The 22,517-nt window shown below is 37.5% G+C and overlaps 1 protein-coding gene across 6 annotated transcripts in view; it reads right to left on the bottom strand.

Moving 5' to 3' along the window:
* Nucleotides 1–22,517, bottom strand: part of tln2 (talin 2) — an 88,131-nt gene that overhangs the window by 38,521 nt on the left and 27,093 nt on the right. For 5 of the 6 annotated variants that reach the window (XM_020704056.2, XM_020704057.2, XM_020704058.2 and 2 more), the window contains exons 2-14: nucleotides 15,818–15,991; nucleotides 15,643–15,740; nucleotides 15,307–15,436; nucleotides 14,363–14,518; nucleotides 13,774–13,916; nucleotides 5,662–5,789; nucleotides 5,327–5,390; nucleotides 5,098–5,202; nucleotides 2,950–3,105; nucleotides 2,381–2,482; nucleotides 2,198–2,274; nucleotides 750–933; nucleotides 352–465 (exon numbers count right to left, since the gene is read on the bottom strand). In XM_020704056.2, the coding sequence (XP_020559715.2) occupies nucleotides 352–465; nucleotides 750–933; nucleotides 2,198–2,274; nucleotides 2,381–2,482; nucleotides 2,950–3,105; nucleotides 5,098–5,202; nucleotides 5,327–5,390; nucleotides 5,662–5,789; nucleotides 13,774–13,916; nucleotides 14,363–14,518; nucleotides 15,307–15,436; nucleotides 15,643–15,740; nucleotides 15,818–15,953 (1,593 nt within the window). In that variant the 5' untranslated portion in view covers nucleotides 15,954–15,991. Of the gene's footprint in view, nucleotides 1–351; nucleotides 466–749; nucleotides 934–2,197; nucleotides 2,275–2,380; nucleotides 2,483–2,949; nucleotides 3,106–5,097; nucleotides 5,203–5,326; nucleotides 5,391–5,661; nucleotides 5,790–13,773; nucleotides 13,917–14,362; nucleotides 14,519–15,306; nucleotides 15,437–15,642; nucleotides 15,741–15,817; nucleotides 15,992–22,517 lie in introns of those variants that run through there. The other variant, XM_020704060.2, reaches the window with a different exon arrangement.

Here is a 22,517-nt window from a genome sequence, read left to right as displayed (position 1 = left end):
AAAGCCAGTCATCAAAGTGACGGATTTTCAGCTTAGATTAGTGTTCTTAAACTGAATTAAGTACAACCTTTTACAAAGAGTCAGGAATTTAAATACAATCCCATGTTTACAGAAGGCTTCTCTTCCGTTTTTGAAAAGAAATGACCAACTTTAGTTCAAGTATCTGCCCTAACTGTCCCATAATTGTCTTGATGCTAATATATAGCATCACGAAACATATCTCAAGGGACTGTAGTAGTAGAATCATGGTGCAGATCAGATCTGTTTTCATTTGTTATTTAAATTGTTACGTAAAATAAATAAATAAATAAAAATAAAAATAAATTGTTACGTGAATGTAGTCCTACTTACCAAATCGTGGCCCAGCGGTGGTAAATTATCTACATGTCCCAGGTCGGCCTGGGCTTGTTGCACAGCTTGCATGCTGCTGTTAATAGTTCCCATTAGGGCCTGCTGAGCAAGACTCTGACAGCAGCAAACAAAAGAGATGAACATATTTTAAACTTCTAATATCTGCCTGCAAACAATTTCAAAAGTGTTCATTTTCTCACATTGGTGTGGTTTTACAACAGTAACTGCTGGTACAATTTCAAGCTGTGAAGCACACACACATCGAACATGAGACGGAAATGCTGCTCAAAAGTGTTTTTCTGTAGGTTCAAGTTTAGCGCACAGCAGAGGAGCTGTGTCCCTTTTTCTTTCCTCTAAGAATTTCTCTTGACTTTTTAAGTGTAAGTGCTCTCACTCACCAGTGGAGGCATGTGTCCTTTGTGCATCTGTCCTGTGGTTATTTGCTGCTGGGCAGAGGGCATGGTACCCATGTTAAAGGTGTCGGGGCCGCCAATGGAGCCTGAACGAATGATTCCTGGAAGGGCTACCGACCCATGCTCCACACGGCCCACCCGGTTAAACTGCTGCTGCAGGATTGTAGATCTGAAAGGGTAGAAAAAGAAACAGAAGACAGCGCTGAGTTTCACTTAAAACTGTCCTAAAGTCAACTTTTTTATGATCTGTAAATAAATTATTTTACAAAGATGAACTTGATAAATAGAAATGCTTTGTTTGGAAAACCAATTGAAATGCATTATTTACTCGCGCATTAGGAAACATTTTCTGGAGTTTCCTCATTCGTCCATCTCAGTATCTTTTGCCCAGATCTTCATCTTTGCAGCGACAGTTTCATGACTGTTCAATAAGATGCCAACACATTCACAGAGTATTCCTAATGAATTCTGGATTAGTCTAAAATGTTGCAGATGCCTCCAGAGATATAGATCTAAAATGAGCAACAGACTCATAGGAAAAGGTGCTCCTATAATGCCTTTAAATTCCCACTATAATCATCTTTTGATCAATTGCAAAAGCGTTACCTGTGATCTTTTATCAAAAAACCTGTGTTGCTTTCCATGACAGTTTCTTATTGGAAGCTTATTGGAAATTCACATCTGAGAGGGCGGGACTGCCCCCTTGCCCTTAACATTGATGAGCTCGGAGAAGCCCAAACAGCTTTTTTCTAAGTCATCTTTTCAATCAGGATTTTTGCGTCTGCTCCTGATTCCCAACAATTTGAATAAAAAAAATACTCAATAATGCAATTTTAGCTTAATTTTCTTTGAATATATCCTCCATCATGAGAAAAATGCCACAATAAGTGTTAAAAAAACCAAAACCACTATTTACATTGGAGAGGGTCTTTCAAAATTCCCGTTTAGAGCAAACTTTACTGTCAACTGACAGTAAAAAGTGTAAAAAATAATTCCAGCTAAAAAATAATTCCAGCTACAAATTCCATATTCAAATATCCAATGATAACACAAAAAACGAAACACAACAAACTAAACCCCCCATAAATTAGTGTTCATGACTGAGTCAACAGATGATGCTGACTCCACTGAATAATGACTGCTTGTTCTGAGAGGCAACAGTTATGTTTCTACAGAGAACCACACATGAGGCAACTGGTTCATGAGTAGAAGAAACTGGATTCATCAATTTCATCAGCGGAGTTTCAGAAAGACTGGCATAGATTTCCAAACTTTTTTGTTTGAATTCTTTGGTAAGTCACAGCTACAGTGCCTTTCATGGGTCAGAAAAAAATACAGTAATGAAACTGTGAGGTTGACTGTTAAGTGCATGAAACAGAACTTGTCTGTATTTAGTGCTTTCCCAAAGCAGATTATGTATCAAATGGTTTCACCTTTTCGGGGAAACAGACTCCTCCAACATGGTGGACTCCTCGTCTCCCTCAAGGCCAAAATGATCCTTACTCTGTTTCTGTAAAGAGGTTTCAACATCAAGGTTAAGAGAACTATTTGAAATGAGACCTGTACGAATCATGTGTTAAATAAAGAATATTGCTTAACATTGTTGAATAACTTGCCTTTTTAAGGATAATGTCAATATATCCAGCAATGAGTTGAGATATCTGCTCTCCTTCTGTAGTCTGGACAGAGTAGTAACTTTCCTGGTACTCTCCAAAATCCTTTATCCCACAGCAAAGAAAACACTTGTTATACCGCCGTTTAAAATCTATGCAGCTCCATCTTGTATTCAGCAACTTCTGACCACTTAAAAAAAAAACGTACAGTGTCCAAAATAAAACTTGAAAGCCCTTGGCGGAAAAAAACTTATTCTCAAAATGTATATCCTCTTTTTAATGTTAATTAAGTAACCCATTTCAGTACAGGAAGAAACTGACAGCAGCTGGAGAGGAAATTTGGAATGGTTTTCAGATTATTAATAAATCCATTGTTTTTGCACACAACAGCCCTCCTTTTTTAAAAAGTTATTAAAAAAAACATTGAATGTGATGGCTCAACATAATTAAAGTGCTGCTTTTATTAGAAAATAGAAACTGCAACATAAGCAGCATATTTATGAAGAATAGTGTATAGCAGAAGGGTTAAATGCTAAAAAGTGCAGAGTATTTGGGAAAAAATCCTGTTGTACCAGAGTAAAGCTCTTAGGCGACGCTGCCCATCTCTTGACCGTTGTCAGAGGCCATTCCTGCACCACATCCTTCGTCTTCTCATCAACTCGCATCACTGACTCTTTGGTTATCCCCAGCAGCCGTGGGACCAGTTTATTTTTACCTTTCATCTTTTCCTGTCAGACAAACATCCGACAACATTTACTTAGATTGCGAACACCTACACAAAAAATGACTCATACAAACTGTGAAATTCTGCTACTGTCCTACACGGGAGCTGCGTTTGAGGCTCAGAGCCCCAGCTGGAGGAGGAGAAAGAGCAGCTGAATAGTGACCGGCCAGAGCTTCGGCTTGTTTAACTGCTGCTTTATTGAGCAGGGACTCCACATGGTTTAAAAAGCTGTCAGTGCAGCTACATGGCGCTTCCACCAGCGCCATGCCTGAGTAACTTTGCTCCCAACTGAAAATCTATTAAGTCTCCCCTCAGAAACCAGGCCAAAACTTGGCTTCCCTCCAGGGGTGGGAGGACAATGGATAAATGAGCAAAGCTCAGAAATAGGGAGGTCAATATTAATATAATAATGTCCTCAGCATTTCATTTTTTTTCTTATTCCAGGGTCAAAATATGCATTTCAGAGGTTGATAAACACAACAGCTTTTTGTTATAGTCAAGGACTGATAACATTATTCTAGCCATTACATCTTTGTGCAAAGCTTTATTAATCACATCCATTGTTTTAGGTCGCATTATTCAAATGTCATTATTTTCAAGGCTTCATTCAACCAGGAAATGGGACTTTCCGATGAAGGAGTAAGATTACCACATTTTTTATATTTTAGGCTCCTATTTTACCTTTTTAGAATAGCTTTTAATACTTAGTAGTCTGTGACATTTTCTTTTCTTTTATTCGTCTTATTGCATTCTTATTTGTCTTTTATGTATTTTATTGCTAATAGATTTTGTAATTTGACGCCATTTCAAATTTTTATTCTTAATTTGCCTAATTTTAAACTTTCTTGTCTTTCTTTTTATGTAAAGCACTTAGGTACCCTGGAGGAGTTATAAATTGTTATATAAATACATTTTCATTGATTAATTCCATAATTTTTGTCAGAAGATTAGCTGTGCAAAGAAATGTGCCAGATTTGTCACAACTGGATGCAAAGCCATGTTTACCACAACTATAAAACTGTGTCCTCCACTTTTTGTTTACTGCATTTCTGTTTGCATCTTTGTTTAGAGAGATGTAAAGATTACAAAGATTTTTTGCAGAGATTGCTGTGATCAAAATGTATAGAAAGAGACATAGGAGGCTACAGTAAATGGTTTGACAAAGCCATGTTTGCTTTTTGCCTTTGTAAGAGCAGAGTGCAGCTGCAGTGAATTATTTAGCAGAGTCTTGAAATCACAATCACTACATCTCCTCTTTGAACACAGACCGCGCTCACACATTTCCATAACTGCACACAAAGATTATTTGAACCCCGCAGTGGTGCTTCAACCATGGGGCCAAACATTCCATTTATCATCCATTAAGACCTCTGTAGAAAAACACACACTTCCTCTGCTTCACCCCTTTTCCTGCAAGTTTGTAGTCAAATGAGCAACTGTCGGGGAGCTTTTATTAAACCTGCTAGAGCAACTTTATCTCTTGCATATGCCGCACTTCAAATGCAATTTGGTGTTCACCGACTCAGCAGAGAACAAAATTGTAACTGTCACATGTATTACACAGCACTGAGCATGCTGCTGAACGCGAACCGAAGGAAGCGTCATCACTTATGCACGTGCCAATTTACTACTCTGTAGTACAGTGTTTTACTGTGGGGATGATAAACATTTTGGCAAAAATTTAGTGTTATTGCGCCTGAATAAAAATCCACTTTAGTGCAGATTATAAACCTATAAAACTCAACCTGGTATTTTGTTTTTATGATTTCCTATTTGCATCTAATGTGATAACTAAAAACAGCAATTACAATCATTCATAAAATGTATATTAGCAAATACAAGAACTTGGTATTTATTCAAAGAAAGAAAAATGATGGCATCTTTTAATTTTTGTAGGCATTTGCCTATTTTTTGTAGGCATTGTAGGCAAAAATAATTTTTGCATAAGCAAAAATAATTTTTTACAGATTTTCTTTAAAGGTAAAGATCTGCTTACCTTCACAAGGAAGAAGGAAACACCATATGTTTGCAGTGACCTGGCAAGCTTTACATACTTCACTTTTCCCTCAATCTCCGTCATCTCGCCACAGTTTTTATGCTCCTATGGGGATTAGTTACATCAAATCAAAATGATAATTTATGAAATATGACTTTTTTTTAATATTACTTTAATATAAGTAAAAACAACTACGTTTCAAATGGGTTTTGGAACGCAGCTTACATACTTGGAATACTTTCTTCTCGGCTCCTCTCTGCTTGATGTACTCTTTAGGTAGGAACTCCTTCAGGCTGCAGAGGTGGGTGGGAATATTTACATGGTTATTTCCTTTTCTATTAACATACCTCTACATATGAGGTCATTCCTGCCTGACGCTTTTTGCATCAGAAAACACTTGTAACAGCTGGCATCACTCTGAAACTTTCCCCTAGTAAATGTCCCCGAGGGAACTGCCTGCACCAAAGCAGGCAAATAACAACTATACAGCTTTGAGGTAAACATACGAAAACAAAAGACGCATGGTGAATGGTGGTGTTATTGAACGTGAAACGGTGAGCTTACTCAAGGAATCCAGGCTTGTGTTTGTGTTCCACGTGGGGTCCAAACTGGATCTGAGCCTGGATTCCTGCAAACTCACAGGCCTTATCAAAGGAGACAGGGTGGGATCCATTTATTATATCATCCCGAGCCTAGGGGGGAGACAGGGGGACAGGAAGCAGGGTAGGCACTGAGAGCCACATATAGAAAACAAAAGCATCAAAATGAACAACACAAATAGGAAATCGTCATCGTTAACACTCCTTTTTCTTCCTCCCATTCAAACTTAAGTAGAAAATGATTCTTTTATGATAATGGAATTTCCCGAATGCATCATTTCCAGAAGTTTTTCTTTACAGTTATTATAGTGTTGTGAAAATATCAGAACAAAATGTAAAAAAAAAAGCATAATTTTTCTTATATTATCAAACCTGCATTTTAGATAGTATTAGCTGATTTTCTCTGTTTTTGTGTCTATTATCCTGCTGAGAAACTACTGGGAGCATTTTTCAATTTACCGGTATATGCAACTCGGCTCTCCACATAATTGTCACCATTTACATAGAAAGAAAGGGAAAAGCCTTTGTTGACATCTTTCAAATAGTTGTCCCTCTGTGCTGCTTTCTCCAGGGGGCAGTCAGCCCTGTCTTGCTCTCCCTTTCTCGCTCACTGCTGCAAATTTTATGGCTCCAAGAGCTAAGAGGCCATGCTGATAGTGAGCGAGGCTCCATCGATGCTTTTAGCATTGGTGTATCAGCGTGGACTCAGCTCCTTCTTACATCCCATTACATCAATGAAAAACTAAGAAGCAGCTTGCTGTAATGAGCACAACAATCTCCTCTCCTCAGAATCACATCCTTTGTCGAGTGCAATTCACTGTGGGTCTCATAAGCTATTAGTGAACACGACACTCGGCGTTGCTTCTCACACATACCATTCGTAATGATAAACACTTGAATTAATCAACCTGGGAATTAAAGAATTATGGGAGACTGAAATGCTCTCATTGAAGAAACAAGTATCCCAACTCATCTCACCACTCTTATTTAAATGTCCTAAAAGTAAATCCAAATCTGTAAGCCGTACTCTCTGTCCATCTGATCTATTGAAAGAATATTCCCCTTTCTTCTTTCTAACATCTCTAGTTATTTGTCTCTACATTCAAAGTTCTAACTCTTAAGTTCTGCTTTTCTGTTTCTCCCTCTGCCTCAAACTGGCCTTCTTCCTCTCCAATTTTTATTGGTACCCTGTAGGTCAACACCACCGCTTGTTTTTAATCCGGGCCATGACCACTCTGGTATTTAACTTCTGTCATTGACTGCATGACAATTTAAATCTTCAGTAAATAAAAAGGTGTCTGTGTAGACAGAATGAACAAATCTTGCAGTGTTTTACTAAATCACTCCCCAGGTCCAGATTATGCCATTCATATAGAAAGAATGAAGGTTATTCTTGTCTGAATTTGTGAAGGGGAGCTTTTAAGCAGCTGCAGTTGCCAGGCGGGTGCTATCATCTCACCTTCATGAGAAGTGACAGTTCCACAGAATACCTGCATGGATACTACTAGATGTTGCAGGAGAGGTGACACAAAGGTTTAGGTAAGATAGCAACCACAAAAAAAACATGAAGTATCCTCCTACCTTCAACTTTAAAAAAAAAAACTTTCATCTGTTAGTCAAAAAAAAATCAGATTTTTAGAAATTGAGAGGCACTCTTCCAGCCTGTCGTTTGTAATGAGTTCACAATGATGATGGTCTCCTGAGTAAAAGTAACAGGAGTTCCAGAAATAGATTTTAAATGATTTCAATATAATTACATAGTTAAAGAATAAATCCATCTGTGACAAAAATAGAGCCTGAGGATACAGCACTGAGGTCAGTCAAGCATGGAATGGCCATCCAGAGCACATCCACATTCATGCAAACGAACACTTACATGGGAATTACCTGAACTTTAGTGCTGTATCCTCAACATTAATCAGCTTGTTTTTTTTGTATTGTATTGTGCTCATCCCATCTTTCCCCTCTAATCTTTGTGTATTTTTTAGCAAAAACAAACATTTTGCTGCTAAAATCTTTTCACTGAGAAACTAAAAGACAAATTGGTGTCCCTGATCAGAGCTATACACTGTGTCATGACACAAACAATGTACTTGAAAACAGTGGTGGGAAAAATAAATTAAAAAGGGAGTTGTCAAGTATCACAGGAAATTAGCCTGTTTCTGCCTGAGCTTTCACTGTGTGTGTTTGTGTGTGGGTTGATGGATGAGTGGTTTCACAATACTGGATGTTCAGTTTATGATAAGATATATAGAATCACTGCAAATATGCAGTGGAGCTTTGTATAAATATTACTGATGGGACCTTTACTGATTTATTCAAATTTTTTAAGAGATGATAGAATAAAACATCTAAAAACGTAAAGGCTGTTAACTCTGTTGATCCAGAATCTGATCTTTAAAGTCCCACTCCAACTTTCTTTTGATTTATTTTAAAAGCATTCCCAGTGGGGTTTTAAAATTATGATTATGATATTTTTAGTCTGAATCAAAAATCGGTGTCGTTTTCTAGGACATAGTTTCTGCAGGGCAGTAGTAGTTCATTAGTCTTTTAGTTGTGGGCGTGATTTTTGGCATTGAGTAAGCCTGCCCCTACTTCCCATCATCCATCTTTTTATATGTTAGAGTAAAGAAACACTCAGCTATTTTAAGTTTAATTTTCTTAAAATATGCCCTACATTAGAAAAAATGCCAAAAGAACACAACACTTTGTTGTAAAAAGTCCAATACCACCTGTATACGAATGCAAAGCTGCTGCTTTAATGTTTATTACTATAAAACCTACAATTAGTTGCAAGAAAGATGTGTTCTTGTGACTGAGAACCTTTTGCACCATGCTAACTGCTTTAGCAAACCGTGTAGCAACATAACTATATTAAATTCATTATTAGGACAGAATAAAGTCTAATAATTGAAGCTGCACAACATTGCACTTCTGCTATGGGATTGTTACTTCAACATAATCTGCTTCTTCTCTCTAATGAGAACTATATTACTGGGATGCTAAATAAAACAGCTGGATGACAAAATTCACAGATGACCCAACAGAACTTTGTCTAATGGGCAAAATTGATGGGAAAGCCAGTAAAGCGAAACGCTTCAGGGCACTGGAGTAAATAATATTCAGGCTTTTGTTAATGGCGCCTCGGTTTAGACTGTATCCAGTCCTTCACACGGCCTCTCACCGTGAAATTAAGTCTCAGCAAGCATGCTCCTATTATTTTACGATGAAGCGTTTCCATTTAAAAGGACAGCAGTTTTCTATAAAAGACTGACAAAAATAAAGCAACATAAAACAGGATCAGTTCTGCCAAGATAAAGAGAAGTAAAGCCGATAACTACAAAGCCATCTCACCTCTCCGACTCGTCTAGCAGACATTTCTATATCTATTTCTGGTGCCATTTAACCATTTAGAGCAGCAGAGATATAAAAGGAAGTGGCAAATATTCATACTAAGAGGTAGCATATTGCCACAATTCTGTATTAAAAGCCATACTGTATGTTACACCATTAAAGACATTTCTGTAATAGCTCTATTTGTCTGCAAGTGGATACATCGTAATGGGGTGGAGCAGGGACGTTCAGGCCCGCCGACTGCCGTTTGCACATAACTACAAGCTTTTTCAAACTGCATTTTATGCCTGCTCCTGATTCACCATAATGAATAAAGAAATACTCAGAAATGTAATTCTAAGCTTAATTTTCTTTACATCTGTCCTCTATCATGGGAAAATCCAACAAGAACAAGTAAAAAACAACAGAAAATTAGTTTTCCTTGGAAAATGTTTTTAATTACTTCTTCCAAAGCAAAAAGCAATTTATTATTTATTAAAATAAGTTAGGCAATTCGCCAGGTGACTGATCAATATGCATGATGTCACCTTGTTTTAAGACAAGCAAAAAAGAAAAGCAGAATGACTTTAAAAAAGGCATGACATTTAAGCTGAAGTCTGGCTTCTGAGACTGGAATTCTAAGTTAGAGATGTTCAATCACAAATGGTTGGATTAAATATAAAAAAAAGAGAAGGGAAACAGAAAAAGAGCCCAAGGTATACCCTTCTCTGTAAAAGATCTTTCCTCTGGCTCAGTTTGGCCCTTTTAACACAGTGACAAATTACAACTACCGCTCTGCGAAGAGCCTCTGTGATCTGTGCAACAATCCGAGAGACAGAATAAGGAAAGGATAGATGGGGGAGGGTGAGGGCAAGGGGGGGCGGAGCTGTTATTGTGAAAGGAAATATGAGCCTGTGTTGAGTGTGGACGGTGATATGCACAGTGCCGTAATGTGTGTGAGAGGCTGAGGCGGGAGGAGATGTGTGTGACTGTGTCAGATTGTGTGAGAGATGAAGAGGGAGTGGAGACAGGCAGGATTTGAAGGGAAGGAAATGGAGGGTGAGGGAAAATAGAGAAAAAAAAACCAGGAACAGATAGAAGGGAGGAGAGCATCAGGAGCAGGAAGGGTGGAAAGCTCTGCGTCATTTTATGAACACATTCAAAAACTCTCAAGGCAACAGGGATTAAAAACAGAGAGTCGTACAGAAACAGCTGTTTATTTGCAGTTTTAATAACAGGAAAACATGTGAAGTGAATTTTAAATCCATTTTTTTTAAATATTGTTTTTTGGTGTGGGTGTGCATCCAACACTTGCTATTTCATTTTAAAAATAATATTTTGCAATCATTTCTGCAAGTGCAATAACACCGCTCTTCTTCCCACGCTTTGCCTGTATCTCACAGAAAACAGTCACATTATCACTACAGCACACTTTTTCTCTGAGCAAAATACCACATTGCTGCATGTGAGAACAGAAATATCCAAATCAGTCACACAGGATATTAAAAGGACAGTGACCTGTCAGCTCCATAGCACACAGTCAGAGTAATGGGCATTCGAGCCAGCAGAATGTGTTAACAGAGCAGATGATTCACACCGAGAGAATCTTCTACCTCCAGCTTCTTGCAGCACATTGCGACCCTTTAGCCAAACATGCGCTGGTTAAACAGGGAATTTGGTATGATATGTAATGTAAACATGCATGACAAACATTACAAACAAAACATAATGATAGAAAAGAACTGTAATGTTTAGATGGACTTTTCTCACAACTTTATCACATTTTACTGATGTTTTATAATTTTTAAAAGGCCTGGATTATTCTGAGTCACGCGTAAAGGAGATAGGACGTGTTTAAATGGCGTTGTCTCCTCAGTTGAAAATATAGACAGAAATGCAGAATATACTGTATATAATGCTGAAAAAAGAAACACTTGAATGTTCTGGCTGTCTTCAGTGGAAGACAGGTAGCTTGACCAATACCTTCTGATAAATGTGTATTAAAGTAGTTATCTCAGTTCAAGGACAGACCAGAGAAAGCTGTTGACCAATTGGTTTCAAAGTGTAACTTTATGGTATTCAATAATGTAGGCAAAAAAAAAAAAAAAAAAAAGAAAATACTAGATTTTGTAACAGCCTCTGCACAAATGTAGTTTTTAAAAAATCTTTCCAGATATGTGACTAAACATATTTGATTCCAATTGTTTTTTTTCATGTGACTAGCTCAAAATTGTAAACACAATATTTTTAAAAAATTGTTTTTGTGCTTTCTCTTTTACTAAGAAAACTTTGGTGTGGTTCTTGCAAATTAACCAGGGACTAAGGATTGTGCTTGCCTTAGGTCCATTACATCTCTGGAATACAACTCTAATCTGAAAGGCCTAAAATCGAGTCTTTGATTTTTATTTTTATTTTGGGAAAGTGCAGTCAGAATAACTACTGTAAACATTACGCTGAGATCATTTGGGTTTACTTTTGTTCCACAGTAAAAATATTTGGAATTCTCTCCCCTCTGACACCCCGAACACTGACTCGCTCTCAAACTTTACAGTTAAACTGAAAGCCCATTACTTTATAAAAGCTTTGTCTTAATCACAGCACCCACTCAATGGCTGCACGATATGAGGAACACTCGCAATATTAGTGATCAATATTGCGATGGCGATATAACTTGCGATAAATGAACAAAAAGCAAAAACAACAAAAACATTTCCATTTCACTGCAAAAGTTTAATTTAAACAAGAGTCAAAATACCTTAAATTATTCTCCAAATGACCCTTGTCTAATTAGGAGGGCAACATCAAACATAAAAGCTTCATCCGATTAGTCAAATGCATGAAGGGATTTATTCAATTCATCAAATAGTTCAAGTTGCCATGAGATTGTTTTAGCACATTTAAGGTTTACCATTTATTGCGATTTTCGTCTACTTTAACGATATGGATATTGCACAGCTTGAAATCGCGATAATGATAGATTTGTGATTAATTGTGCTGACCTAACCCACTCTGGCTTTTAAAAATGTATCTTAAATTATGTTGTAACTATTTTTACTCTTTTCTGTTGTAAGGTGACCTTGAGTGTCCAAAAATGCACCTAATTAAATAAAATGTACTATAATTATTATTATTATTGTTGATGTTATTATTATTATTATTATTATTATTAAAGGAATACAGTAATCAGAACAGTGTTTAAAAGTGCATTAATAGATTAATATATTGATAGAAAGACATTTGCCACAGAAAAACCTTAATATTTATGGCTAAAGCTCATGTTGATGAATTCCTTGCTTTGACATCACCTTTGTAAACCTTTAACTGCCTGACCAACTAAATAGTAGAGCAATGTATTGTGAGTATTACTCACCGAAGGCAATAAGCAGAGTAAAAAATGTCTGAGTAGTCTCCGTACACACTGGTGGTTGACTTAATAATTCATGAGTCATATTTTTGACATTTTTGGTTTAAAAAAGCACATAACCAGAGTTATAACACCTTGGAAGAGAATGGTCTGTGAGGCGACATTGTGTGTTGCAGTAGATAAAAAACTGCTTTGCACTATCCCACAAATAGATCCATGGAACATTTTTTTATATGGAACATTTTTTATATAGTTCAGGGAAGAATTGCTTTTTAAAAATACAGTTTCACATAATTATGACCTTGTATTTGCTTTATTTTTGGATTTATACAGCTTTCTTTTGTGTATAATTTTGGTCTGTGTTATAAGACACAAAAGCTGTTGGTTTTCTTAATTTTTTTATTTTTGCAAAAGAAAATTTACAATATTTACTACTTGGAATTGTGTTTTTGTATAGTTTCAGTTTCAATGTGGAATATTAGTCTAATGTGTTGAAAAACATCTATTAAAAAAGAATAAAGCTAAAAAAAAAATGATAACCAGCATTGCCACAAAAGAAAAAGGTAAATCAAAGAGTACCGGGACGAATTTCGCCGGCGATTTTCGCCGACGTTTAACGCCTCGTGACTAAACAAAGGGCACCAATGAGAGTGTGCACACCGACGCGTAAAAACGCCACGCGTCAAAAAAAAAACGCCTCGGGTTCGTTTTTTTTTTTCGACGCGTCGCGTCGAAATCTACTCGACCAATGAGAATGGCGCTTTTGCTCACGTGTCTGGAGCTTCTGAAGTTACAGTAAAACACAACTTGGGGGCGCTCAAACACAAAACTGCCTTGCTGAGCACACATACCAGCGAAGAAGATAGACGCCAAGTAGCGTCTACACAGCCGCGAAGCAATAATGACGGACATTCTAAAACATCCCCGAACCAAGTACCAGTTGGAGCTACTGGTGCTTGAAATATTCATGTTTTCTTTGTTTGATTCTGACAAGCGTGTAAATACTTGCTCTCTTCTTCTGAGTGAAAAGCGACTTTAAGAAGCGTAAAGTTGCGCAGCGCCACCTTGTGTACAGGAGTATTTCTGTTTTACATTAAGCGCCATCTAATGTCAGGGAATGAAATTGCATGTTCACTCCACTCATCGTCAGCGAAAATCGCCTGGGTGTGAACACAAAAAACGTGGCGAAAAACGCTGGCGAATAACGCCTGGCGAATATTCGTCCCGGTGTGTACGGGCCTTAAGGTAGTAAAAAAAATCTCTCCAAGAGGACCCAGACTAGGATTAAAACAGCGATAAATTATTACAAATTATATTGTTTGAATTTGTTTTTTTTGTCTTGTTTTTTTATTAACCTTGAGGTGTCATCAACGCATTTACCTGAACATAGAGCAGGTTTAGCTGGACAGGGTCACGTGAGTCCACATTCTGGTCTGAATAGAAGAACTTGCGTCGAAGCAACAGGGTCTCACTTTCCTCCACTCCCTGCTCCCTGAATGTCCTGCTGTGATCCAACCAGTTCACTGCATGATCAGCATACACACTCTGTCAATTCATATCCATGAATGCATAAATGCTCACAAAAAGGCTACCAGCATAGGATAGTACTGGGGAAATGAACTTGACATCTAAAAAATGAGTCTGGTGAGCGGTTCAGCTTGGACACACATTCTTCCAAACTTATCAGGATGAGAATAAAATCTTGACAAGGCAATTTTTTTGTACAGAGAGAAAGCTTGTTCTTTGACAAAGTTTGGGGGTGACTGATATATTTGCATGCTTCAAATTTGCCTGAGGCAACAACATAGCAAGGATAACTGCATTAAACTTTTAGACGTCACTGCAATAAATTAGACTTGAGTGGTTGAGCACATGTTGAGATAATGATGTTGGGAAAACAAGAAATAGGAGCGTGATCCAAGAGAATCCATAAAGGCATCAATAAGACTTTTGCAAAGCTTGCACTCACAGTCGTCATCAGTATGCAGTTTGGCTTTGAGCTTTTCCATTTTCCTCTCATCTCGCAACAGAAGGGTTCTGTCTTTCCTCAGAGTTCCCAGCCCATCATCCTTCTTGTCTTCTGTCAACTCTTGAATGACGGAGTACTCCTCATAGTTGGTGATTCCTGAAAAGTTACCCAAAGAGTTCTAAGCTTTACATCCAAGCAACAGCTGCAACCATCATAGAGACCCTGCAGGTTTGCTGTTCTCTATTTTTTTTATCTCTTTCTATCTGATTTGAAACAGAAGTGAAGTAAGTAAAGCTGGTACGGAGCCAGCTGCTAAAATGGGAGGTAAAGGGGAGAGGAAGCCAAGCAGAAAGCCCCACTCTAAATACACAATTTTCCAATAAAGTTATCTGTCAGACGCACACCCTCCTCATCCTCGGGCAATCAGGCCTCTTAACAGACCATTAAAAATGAAGCATGCCGGTTAGGGAACACCTCTGTAAAATGCATGTCGGAGCCAGGAAAGAAAACAAAACAAGTTTGTCTTATGTTACAAATCATGTCAACCATTCTCTAAATCAAACCTAACAATAGCTTTAACAAGCACACGAACATGAAATATATAGATAAAGGTTACTGTCAAATTAAACATATGACCATAGACAAAGTTTTCAGACTTTAAAAAAAGAAGAAAAAACATAAATGCAACGCAACCCTGTGACATATTTTTGACAGTAATGTAACAGGAAATGTCATATGTAATACTAAGAAAAGCCAAAGTTGTGCACAAAGTATTAATTTGTGCACAACCTTCTCTATGAGAATATGTTTTGTTTTGGCAGTTATCTTTTACCCAAAACAAATTAGAATGAAGATAAGGGAAAAAATAAAGATGCTTAATTATAGCTTTGGAAGGCCGCTTAATAAAAACACATTTTCACAAGACGTTTTGCAAGGATACATACCTATTCGACTGCAAATGGTGACGAGCAGCTCACCGACTGTTTTCGAGTCATCCACCATGACAGTTTTAATCGTACCGTCTAGCATTTTGATCTTTTGTGGTCTTTGTTTCTTCTTATACTCCAAGATGTCCTGCGAACACAGGAGTGGAGGAGGGACATGTGCATCAGTGACATCCACGGCTACACTAATCCTGTTCAACAGTAAACTGCCATCACTCCCAGCATGCAGTTGGACATAAATCTCTTGTGTCTCACTAGAAAAGTCAAATCACTTTAAGTGCTGGTGTAAAGTGACACTGACAGGCTTTAAACTCAGAGTATATGACTTAATCTTACTCCATTCCGCAGCATATAATAATCTAGTGTTCTCCCAGACTCCAGCCAGATTCCTTTTCTGGGATCGTCGTCGGACAGGAACAGGCCATAATCAGAGGCTGAAACACAAAGCGAAACACAACGTTCACATTTTTCTATCCATGATGTAAATACAATTTTTGAGGGCCTTTCCAACCTTGTCCCGTCTGGGCTTCTGGAACTCTCTCGCGGATGATTCTGCAGGCATCATACACTGGGGTTGATGGCTCAAACTGCATCGTCTTCACTACGTTGCACTGGCGCACACAAATCTTTAATGACAGGGCCACCATCTTGGTGGTTAATATAACGGTCTCACCGACCTACACACCTGAAAGACAAAAAAGTAGAACATAAATTAAAGTAAAAAGCCCCTCATTTTGTTGCCAGACTTTAATTGTTATGTTGTGTTGCTAATGGTAGAAACAGACAAAACAATCTATTGTCAAGAATAACAGGAGGCTGACCAAAAAATGCTTCATTCCATTCTGTCTGCAAGCAGACATCATTGTAGGACAAATCTGTAGGTCTTTTATCACAGGCACTCATTAGGCTGAAATCAATTCCCGTATTCTTGGACTCACATGAGCAAAAAAAGGAAAGAGCTGATGCTGCAGAGGGATTTTTTTCCCTTGTCCTTGACCTTGGCTTCAATACAGAGAGCGATGAAAGTGATAAATAGACCACCTATACTGAAGACGTTCTCTGTCTCTTACATATAGATTACTGTTGTAAACATTATTTATTAGATTTTTCTGGGGAAAATGTTTATATCAGGATAGACTGGAAATCTTTCCCATTTCAGCTGTTGCTGCATTTATTTTGGAAAGTAATGCATCATTTCACTAAAGAACTTTTACAGAAGTGGCAAATGCAAATTGGTATTTGAAACGTGAGGGGAAAAAGTGAAGCTGAATGGACATGCCAATTTTCCAGGGAAAATTTGCAATGACTTTTATTGAATCAATCAACAACACATTCAATTGCAACGATTCTGCACCAACTGCAAAATAATTTAATGGTTTTTCCTGCTTGGTTAGATATAAAGGCAAAGGTTCAAACCCTCACACAAGATACTATTCAAAGCTCAGCCACATGTGGAAACAAAGAGTTTTTTTGTAGCAAAATTCAGAGTTCACCCAGTCCTCCTTTTCTGAATCATAGCAGAGAGAGTGAGAAATGTTCATTTGCGGTAATGACAGAGTTTGTGAATGGGGCCACCTATGGTGGACCAGTAGCCACTCTTCTTCACTGAGTTTATCCCCACACAGGGAAGAAAAGACGAGTACAAAGAAGAGGATGCAATGGCGCTGCGTGAACTCTCTTCCATACAAGGAGGGAGAAAAGTCCCACTGAGTTTTTATCATTTGGCCCAATCTGATGCTGCCCTCCAGCCAAGAAGCTAGCCACACCAAACAGAGAGTACAGCAGGACACATATGCATTCAGACGACTCAACATACAATATTGCCGGTTAACTTTACAGATAAAATGTCTTTAATACCAACCACTTCTGAGAGTTAGTCGTGGTAAACTCACATGATGAATCCTGCAGAGATAATGCTAATCTGTGCGCTTACAGTAGCAGAGAAAATGACTTTCACCAGGATCCTTGTGCAAATACTCCTCTGCAGCAAATTCCTCATTAGCTCTGCTCTCAAGCAAGGATGAGAGCCATACATATTGCTAATGCCTTTTGCACTGGAATCAGGTTCTTGTGTTTAATTATGCTTACAAGATCAATCGTGCAGTCTTAAAAGGTAATTTTATATAGGACCAGGAAACAAACTTGTGTGTTTACCTCCCCAAATGTTAAAAACTGAAAATGGCACCAAAAATAAGCATGCTGGAAAGTCCAAACATGGACAATTCAATTGAGAGCAGGGAAGGCAGGAGCCATCTGGAGAGGATGCAGCCCTAATGAGTGGTTACACTATCAGCAGGAGAACAGAGCCAAGGAGAAACAACTGCTATGATTACTGCTGCAGCCGGTCACAGAGCAATTAAGCAAGTGGCTGGATGGTGAATCTGAGGTACAACAATCCAGGAATTATAAGCTCATTGATCTTACATTTACAAAGAAATATGTAAGTAAAATTGTGATAAAGACAGGTGTGAAAGAGCAACGGAAAGTGTTACTGTAAAGATTTTTTTTTAAATCCGGGGGAAAGTTGAGACCAAGAGATATCATAGCTTCCTTATTTTTTTGCACAGTTATCTTGAACCCCTTTTTTCAACCCCCTATAGATTCTGGAGGAAAAAAGGAAGCTTAGTATTTGGACAAATGATCACCAAGACCTACTGAAAAAGCGACAAAATAAAACCAGCAAATCTAATAAGCAAACATTCATAGTTAAAGTCATTCATTCCCAAAATTCAAATTCAAATTTAAATCTTTTATTCGTTGTGCTCCTGACATATCAAGATTAGCTTATTAAATTTAAAAAGTATGAAAAAGAAAAAAAGAGATTTTAATTTTTTTGGTATTTGGACAGTCATAGAAATTTGGATTCTTCATTTGTTATTTCCACATTTATGGATGATTTAACCACAGAAAAGGTTTGCTGTTCTGGCAACTCCACAAGAACTACACAGCTACATTTGAACAAGCTGTGATGCACTTGCATCTAACTGCGAAGCTTAAGCGCAATAGTCAGTGGAACAGCAGGAAACGACAGAGCATGATCACAGTCCAGCACTGCATTGCCATCATATTCTAGTGGATTGCTGTTATTGTGAAAAAGAAATTTTTGCTGTAGCATGAATGGAGGGCAAGGATCGAGTTTAGGCTCAGCAGATCTCGAGACTGTTGGGAACAGCAGCAATGCAGCAAGGATTTTATTAATGTATGTATTTCAGCCGCAGGTCACCCTTGCATTTTGATGCATTTTCCCATTCCACCTGCCTTACAAGGACCTGTGTCGAGTTTATTCAAAACAGTAAAACTTTATTTGAAACGTTTTACATTTAAAATTGGTTTAATGCTCTCATAACATGATTTATGTTTTTATTGTGAGAAATGGGTAAAGCTATTAATTCTCTAATCCCGGATCAATTATCGGTCAGCTTATGAGGAGAAAATGATCATGGTGCCTTGATACAGAAGTTTATAATATTATTGAGACGTTAAAAGGCAATAGATTATAACTTATTTCCTTACAGGAAGAGGTATAAAGATTAGTAAGTTAAAATGTGTAATATTTCCGTTGTACAGTAATGTCATATTGTGTTCTTTTTAAAAAGCCTAGTTTTTATACCTGAAGTGTCTTTTTTATTGATTAAAAGTTTCTTTGTAGAAACTATCCTTTGAATCTTGAGTCTAATATAGCTGAAGATAATTAAAATAATTAATAAGTCAACTCATGTTACCCTTCATATATTTCCACAGTTAATTAATCACAGCTCCAGGAGAACACAGAATAATAGAGCCCAATTTAGCTATTTTAAGTTCTGCTGCTTTGCAATGGCCATGTGCTGATATTCTGGCTATTATTTTACCTAAGGGTTTTGCTATCTGGAGCAGTTAGTGAGATCTCTAACCTTAAAGTCTTCAGCAGTAGAAGAGGCTGCTCTGCTTCGGTTTAGATCTCGGTAAAAGACAATGATGGAAACCATACCTGCCCTTGCTGGTAAGAGGAAAAGAACATCTCCTTTAACACTAAAAATATCCAGGGATGTCGAGCATGCTGCAGCAGCACAATTTCAAAAGGCCCCACAGGAGAAGTAGTGGGGCAGGCATTCTGTAGCTGAATCCCCCCACCACTATTCTTCAACACAGTATTCTTTAATCGTGGCTTGAGCCTAACAACTCGTAAAACTGACTTTAATCTAAACGGTCAGGCACCTCTTAAAACATTCAAATCGTTTCATCACATCCTTAGCTGGAATAATTTCCTGTTGTGATGGATGACAAAACCAAATGTGACTTTTTCAATTAATTTTCTTCTTCAGCTTATTTACTTCACACCGCATTTATAATCAGGAGTTAAAAAGTTTATATGTATGACTGTAATGACTCATAAACGAAAACTGAACAGGTGTTTGTTGAGTAGCTGTAAGTGCTCATTTCACTCAGTTTTACCCATTATTTACAACCCACTGCATGCCATATGGAGCGTTTGAGACTTTCAGGCTGAACATGCTTAATTGTGTTCAGTCTAAGAGGCATTAATTCCCCACAATTGAATCCATGATATAATTTTAAACAAGTGGCTCAGATTGCTGTTTCTAAAGTCAATTTTTTTCAGCACACAGGTATGTATTTTGTAAAAGTAGTCCACCTGCAGATTTAATAAATTTCATCAAAAAATTAGCAGTGATTATTGACCCATACAGTATTTTGCATGAATCGTCAGTTAGGACTTTTAAAAGAAAAAAAAAACAGGTTTGATGGCTTTAAAGTTCATTTTTCTTGGAATTTACACTTTTAGGTTTCTGTCATGTGTATAGAAAATGTTCAAGTTTGCTTTTTTGCCTGCTGTCTCGCTGTGCCATGAGTACACCAATTTTAGGTCCACAATCAGCCAGTTGTTTCAGTTAATTAGTCCTCAGTGGGCCATTTTTTCTGCACTATTAGCCGCACTTAAAAACCTTAAAAGGCCTAAATGAGAATGTTTATGCCGATCACTGCTAGCTCAGCGGAGAAAGTGGATGTGTGTGTTAGCCTGGGGGTAATAATGACAGTGTAGTATCTTCCTGGAAGGGGCTGTTCTCACTGGTTTAGGACCCCCTCGTTTTCATTGGTTGGGAGTGGCTGGTGGACAAAGTGCAGGTTTACTCAGAAATGTCTGAACGGATAAAAATACCACATTGGGGTTGTTTTTTGTGAGGAATGAACATTACAATACAGTTAAAATCTTGAAAAAGTTGCTTTTGTATAATAGAGGCCTTTTAATTCGATTGTGTTCACTGATGTTGAAGTAACTTTGAGAGGTACGCGGCCCTCTGTCACAGTGCCAGTCTGTTTTTTTTTTTAACCAGTTGCAAACAAGGTTGGGTGTTATTGTGAATGCGCTAAAGTGCCTAACGTGTAAAGATTGGAAGTTAGTGTAGTCATAGTAATGTTTGTTTTGATGGTATCAGTCTGTTTTCTTCAGTGTTGCAAACAAGGTTGGGAGTTATAGGTATTGTGAATGCAGTAAACCGGCTAATGTATAACAAATACATTTTAGAATTACTGTTAATGTAGTTAATAAAGTCTGACTGACTGTCACATTTATCTCTGACTCCTTTGTCATGCTTTATGCAACTAATTGTTTGGTGTGCCTTATGTATGGAAAGTTCCAACATATTGATGCTGCGCCTTATCCACTGTCCCCTTTAGTGCAGAAAATACAGAATGTAATTCCATGCTTTTGTTTTACTTTGGGAAAGTTGCTTTTAAAATTCAGGGCAATAAGATGATGTTTTTGAAAGTCAGTTAACTTTGAAGTTAGAAAACATTTTGTTTTCTAAAGCATTTTTAAGGTCTTTTATTTTGCTTTGTTTTAGGGAAATGTATTTTTCTCTGTTTTAATTTTTTTTTATGGATATTGTATAACCATGAATCCCAACAAATATATATTTTAAAGCTATGAAGGGATAGGTCATTGCTCTGGCAAGATCCTTGTTTTGGATTTTTCTTTTAGCTCAGTCTATGATTTTTTCTTGTTTATTTATTATTCTGACTTTCTGCCAACAAGCCATTCTCTTGCATTTTATGTCTTCAACATCCACAGTCCTTGACAGTAACTTAAAAATGAATGTTGCCCAACTTCATCTGAAAAGCTTTGATCAGAATTCTCTGACAATTAGGAAAAATAAGTAAATGGCAAATCTTTTAGATTTGAATGTACTTTGCAATCAGATGCATAAAATATTTCAATCGTGAATCACACAGTCATACGTTTTATAAATGATAAAGTTGAGACACTTTAGTTGCCAAAATTAATCAACAAAAATCCTGCAGTGTCAGCCATCATATTCCCCCAAAAGACAAAACGACATTATTTTCTGTTTTTCACTTTATATAAATACCCAGAGGGGCATGATTTTGACGATCTTTATGCAAATTACTTTGACGGGCAAATGAAATGTTCTATTGAGAGAAGACAGTTATGAGAGTTGGAGCAGCAGTGAATATCTTAAGGCAAAGTGAATACTATGAACCAATGCAGCAAAATTACAAAGAGCACAATATCAATTCCAACTAAGGTCCTGGTACCTGGTCATCAATCCTGCTTCTCCCTTCTGAAATGCTGCATTAGCATCTAACTCATGCTGGAACTGATTCCAAGAGGTGTCTGCCAATAAGGTTCTCATAAAATAAAAAAAATATTTAGAGCATAAAGAATGTCTGGGGTTTTACGCTTGAGCTTGTAGAAAATGCAAATAACAGCAAAATGGGGAAGGGGTAAAAGTGAGTGCACAAACACAGTTACTTATTTTCATAAGCCTAAATATTCACAATGAATCATCCTGCAGTTAGTATGAGCATTAGATATGACTTATACTTCTGACCCCTGTAAAGTGCATTCTGCCTGTTATGTCACATCCTCTGCATTGGGTGACTCTAATTTTCCTTCCTTGCAGTTTTACTCTCCTATACTTCAGTGGCCAGCTGCCTACTACAACTGGCTGATTACTGTATTAAGATCAGTGGAATGGAACATGTGTTGGATTCACTCCAAAATGTTAAACTGGCTGAGGGACTTTATCATCCTCCGAAATCCTCTGGAATGCTATAAGAGCAGGATTCTGACACACAGCAGGAGATGTTTGGAGTTCAGGCTTTTTGAGCACAGTTCCTGCAGAGTTCTCTTCAGAACATCATGCACGACAACGTAAATGAACATTATAACGTCTGTGTTGATGGTAGGT

Source organism: Oryzias latipes, chromosome 6 (genome assembly GCF_002234675.1).
Source record: "Oryzias latipes chromosome 6, ASM223467v1".
Lineage (NCBI taxonomy): Eukaryota > Metazoa > Chordata > Actinopteri > Beloniformes > Adrianichthyidae > Oryzias > Oryzias latipes.
Note: the sequence above shows the minus strand (reverse complement) of the source record. Positions and strands in the feature narration are given on the sequence as shown.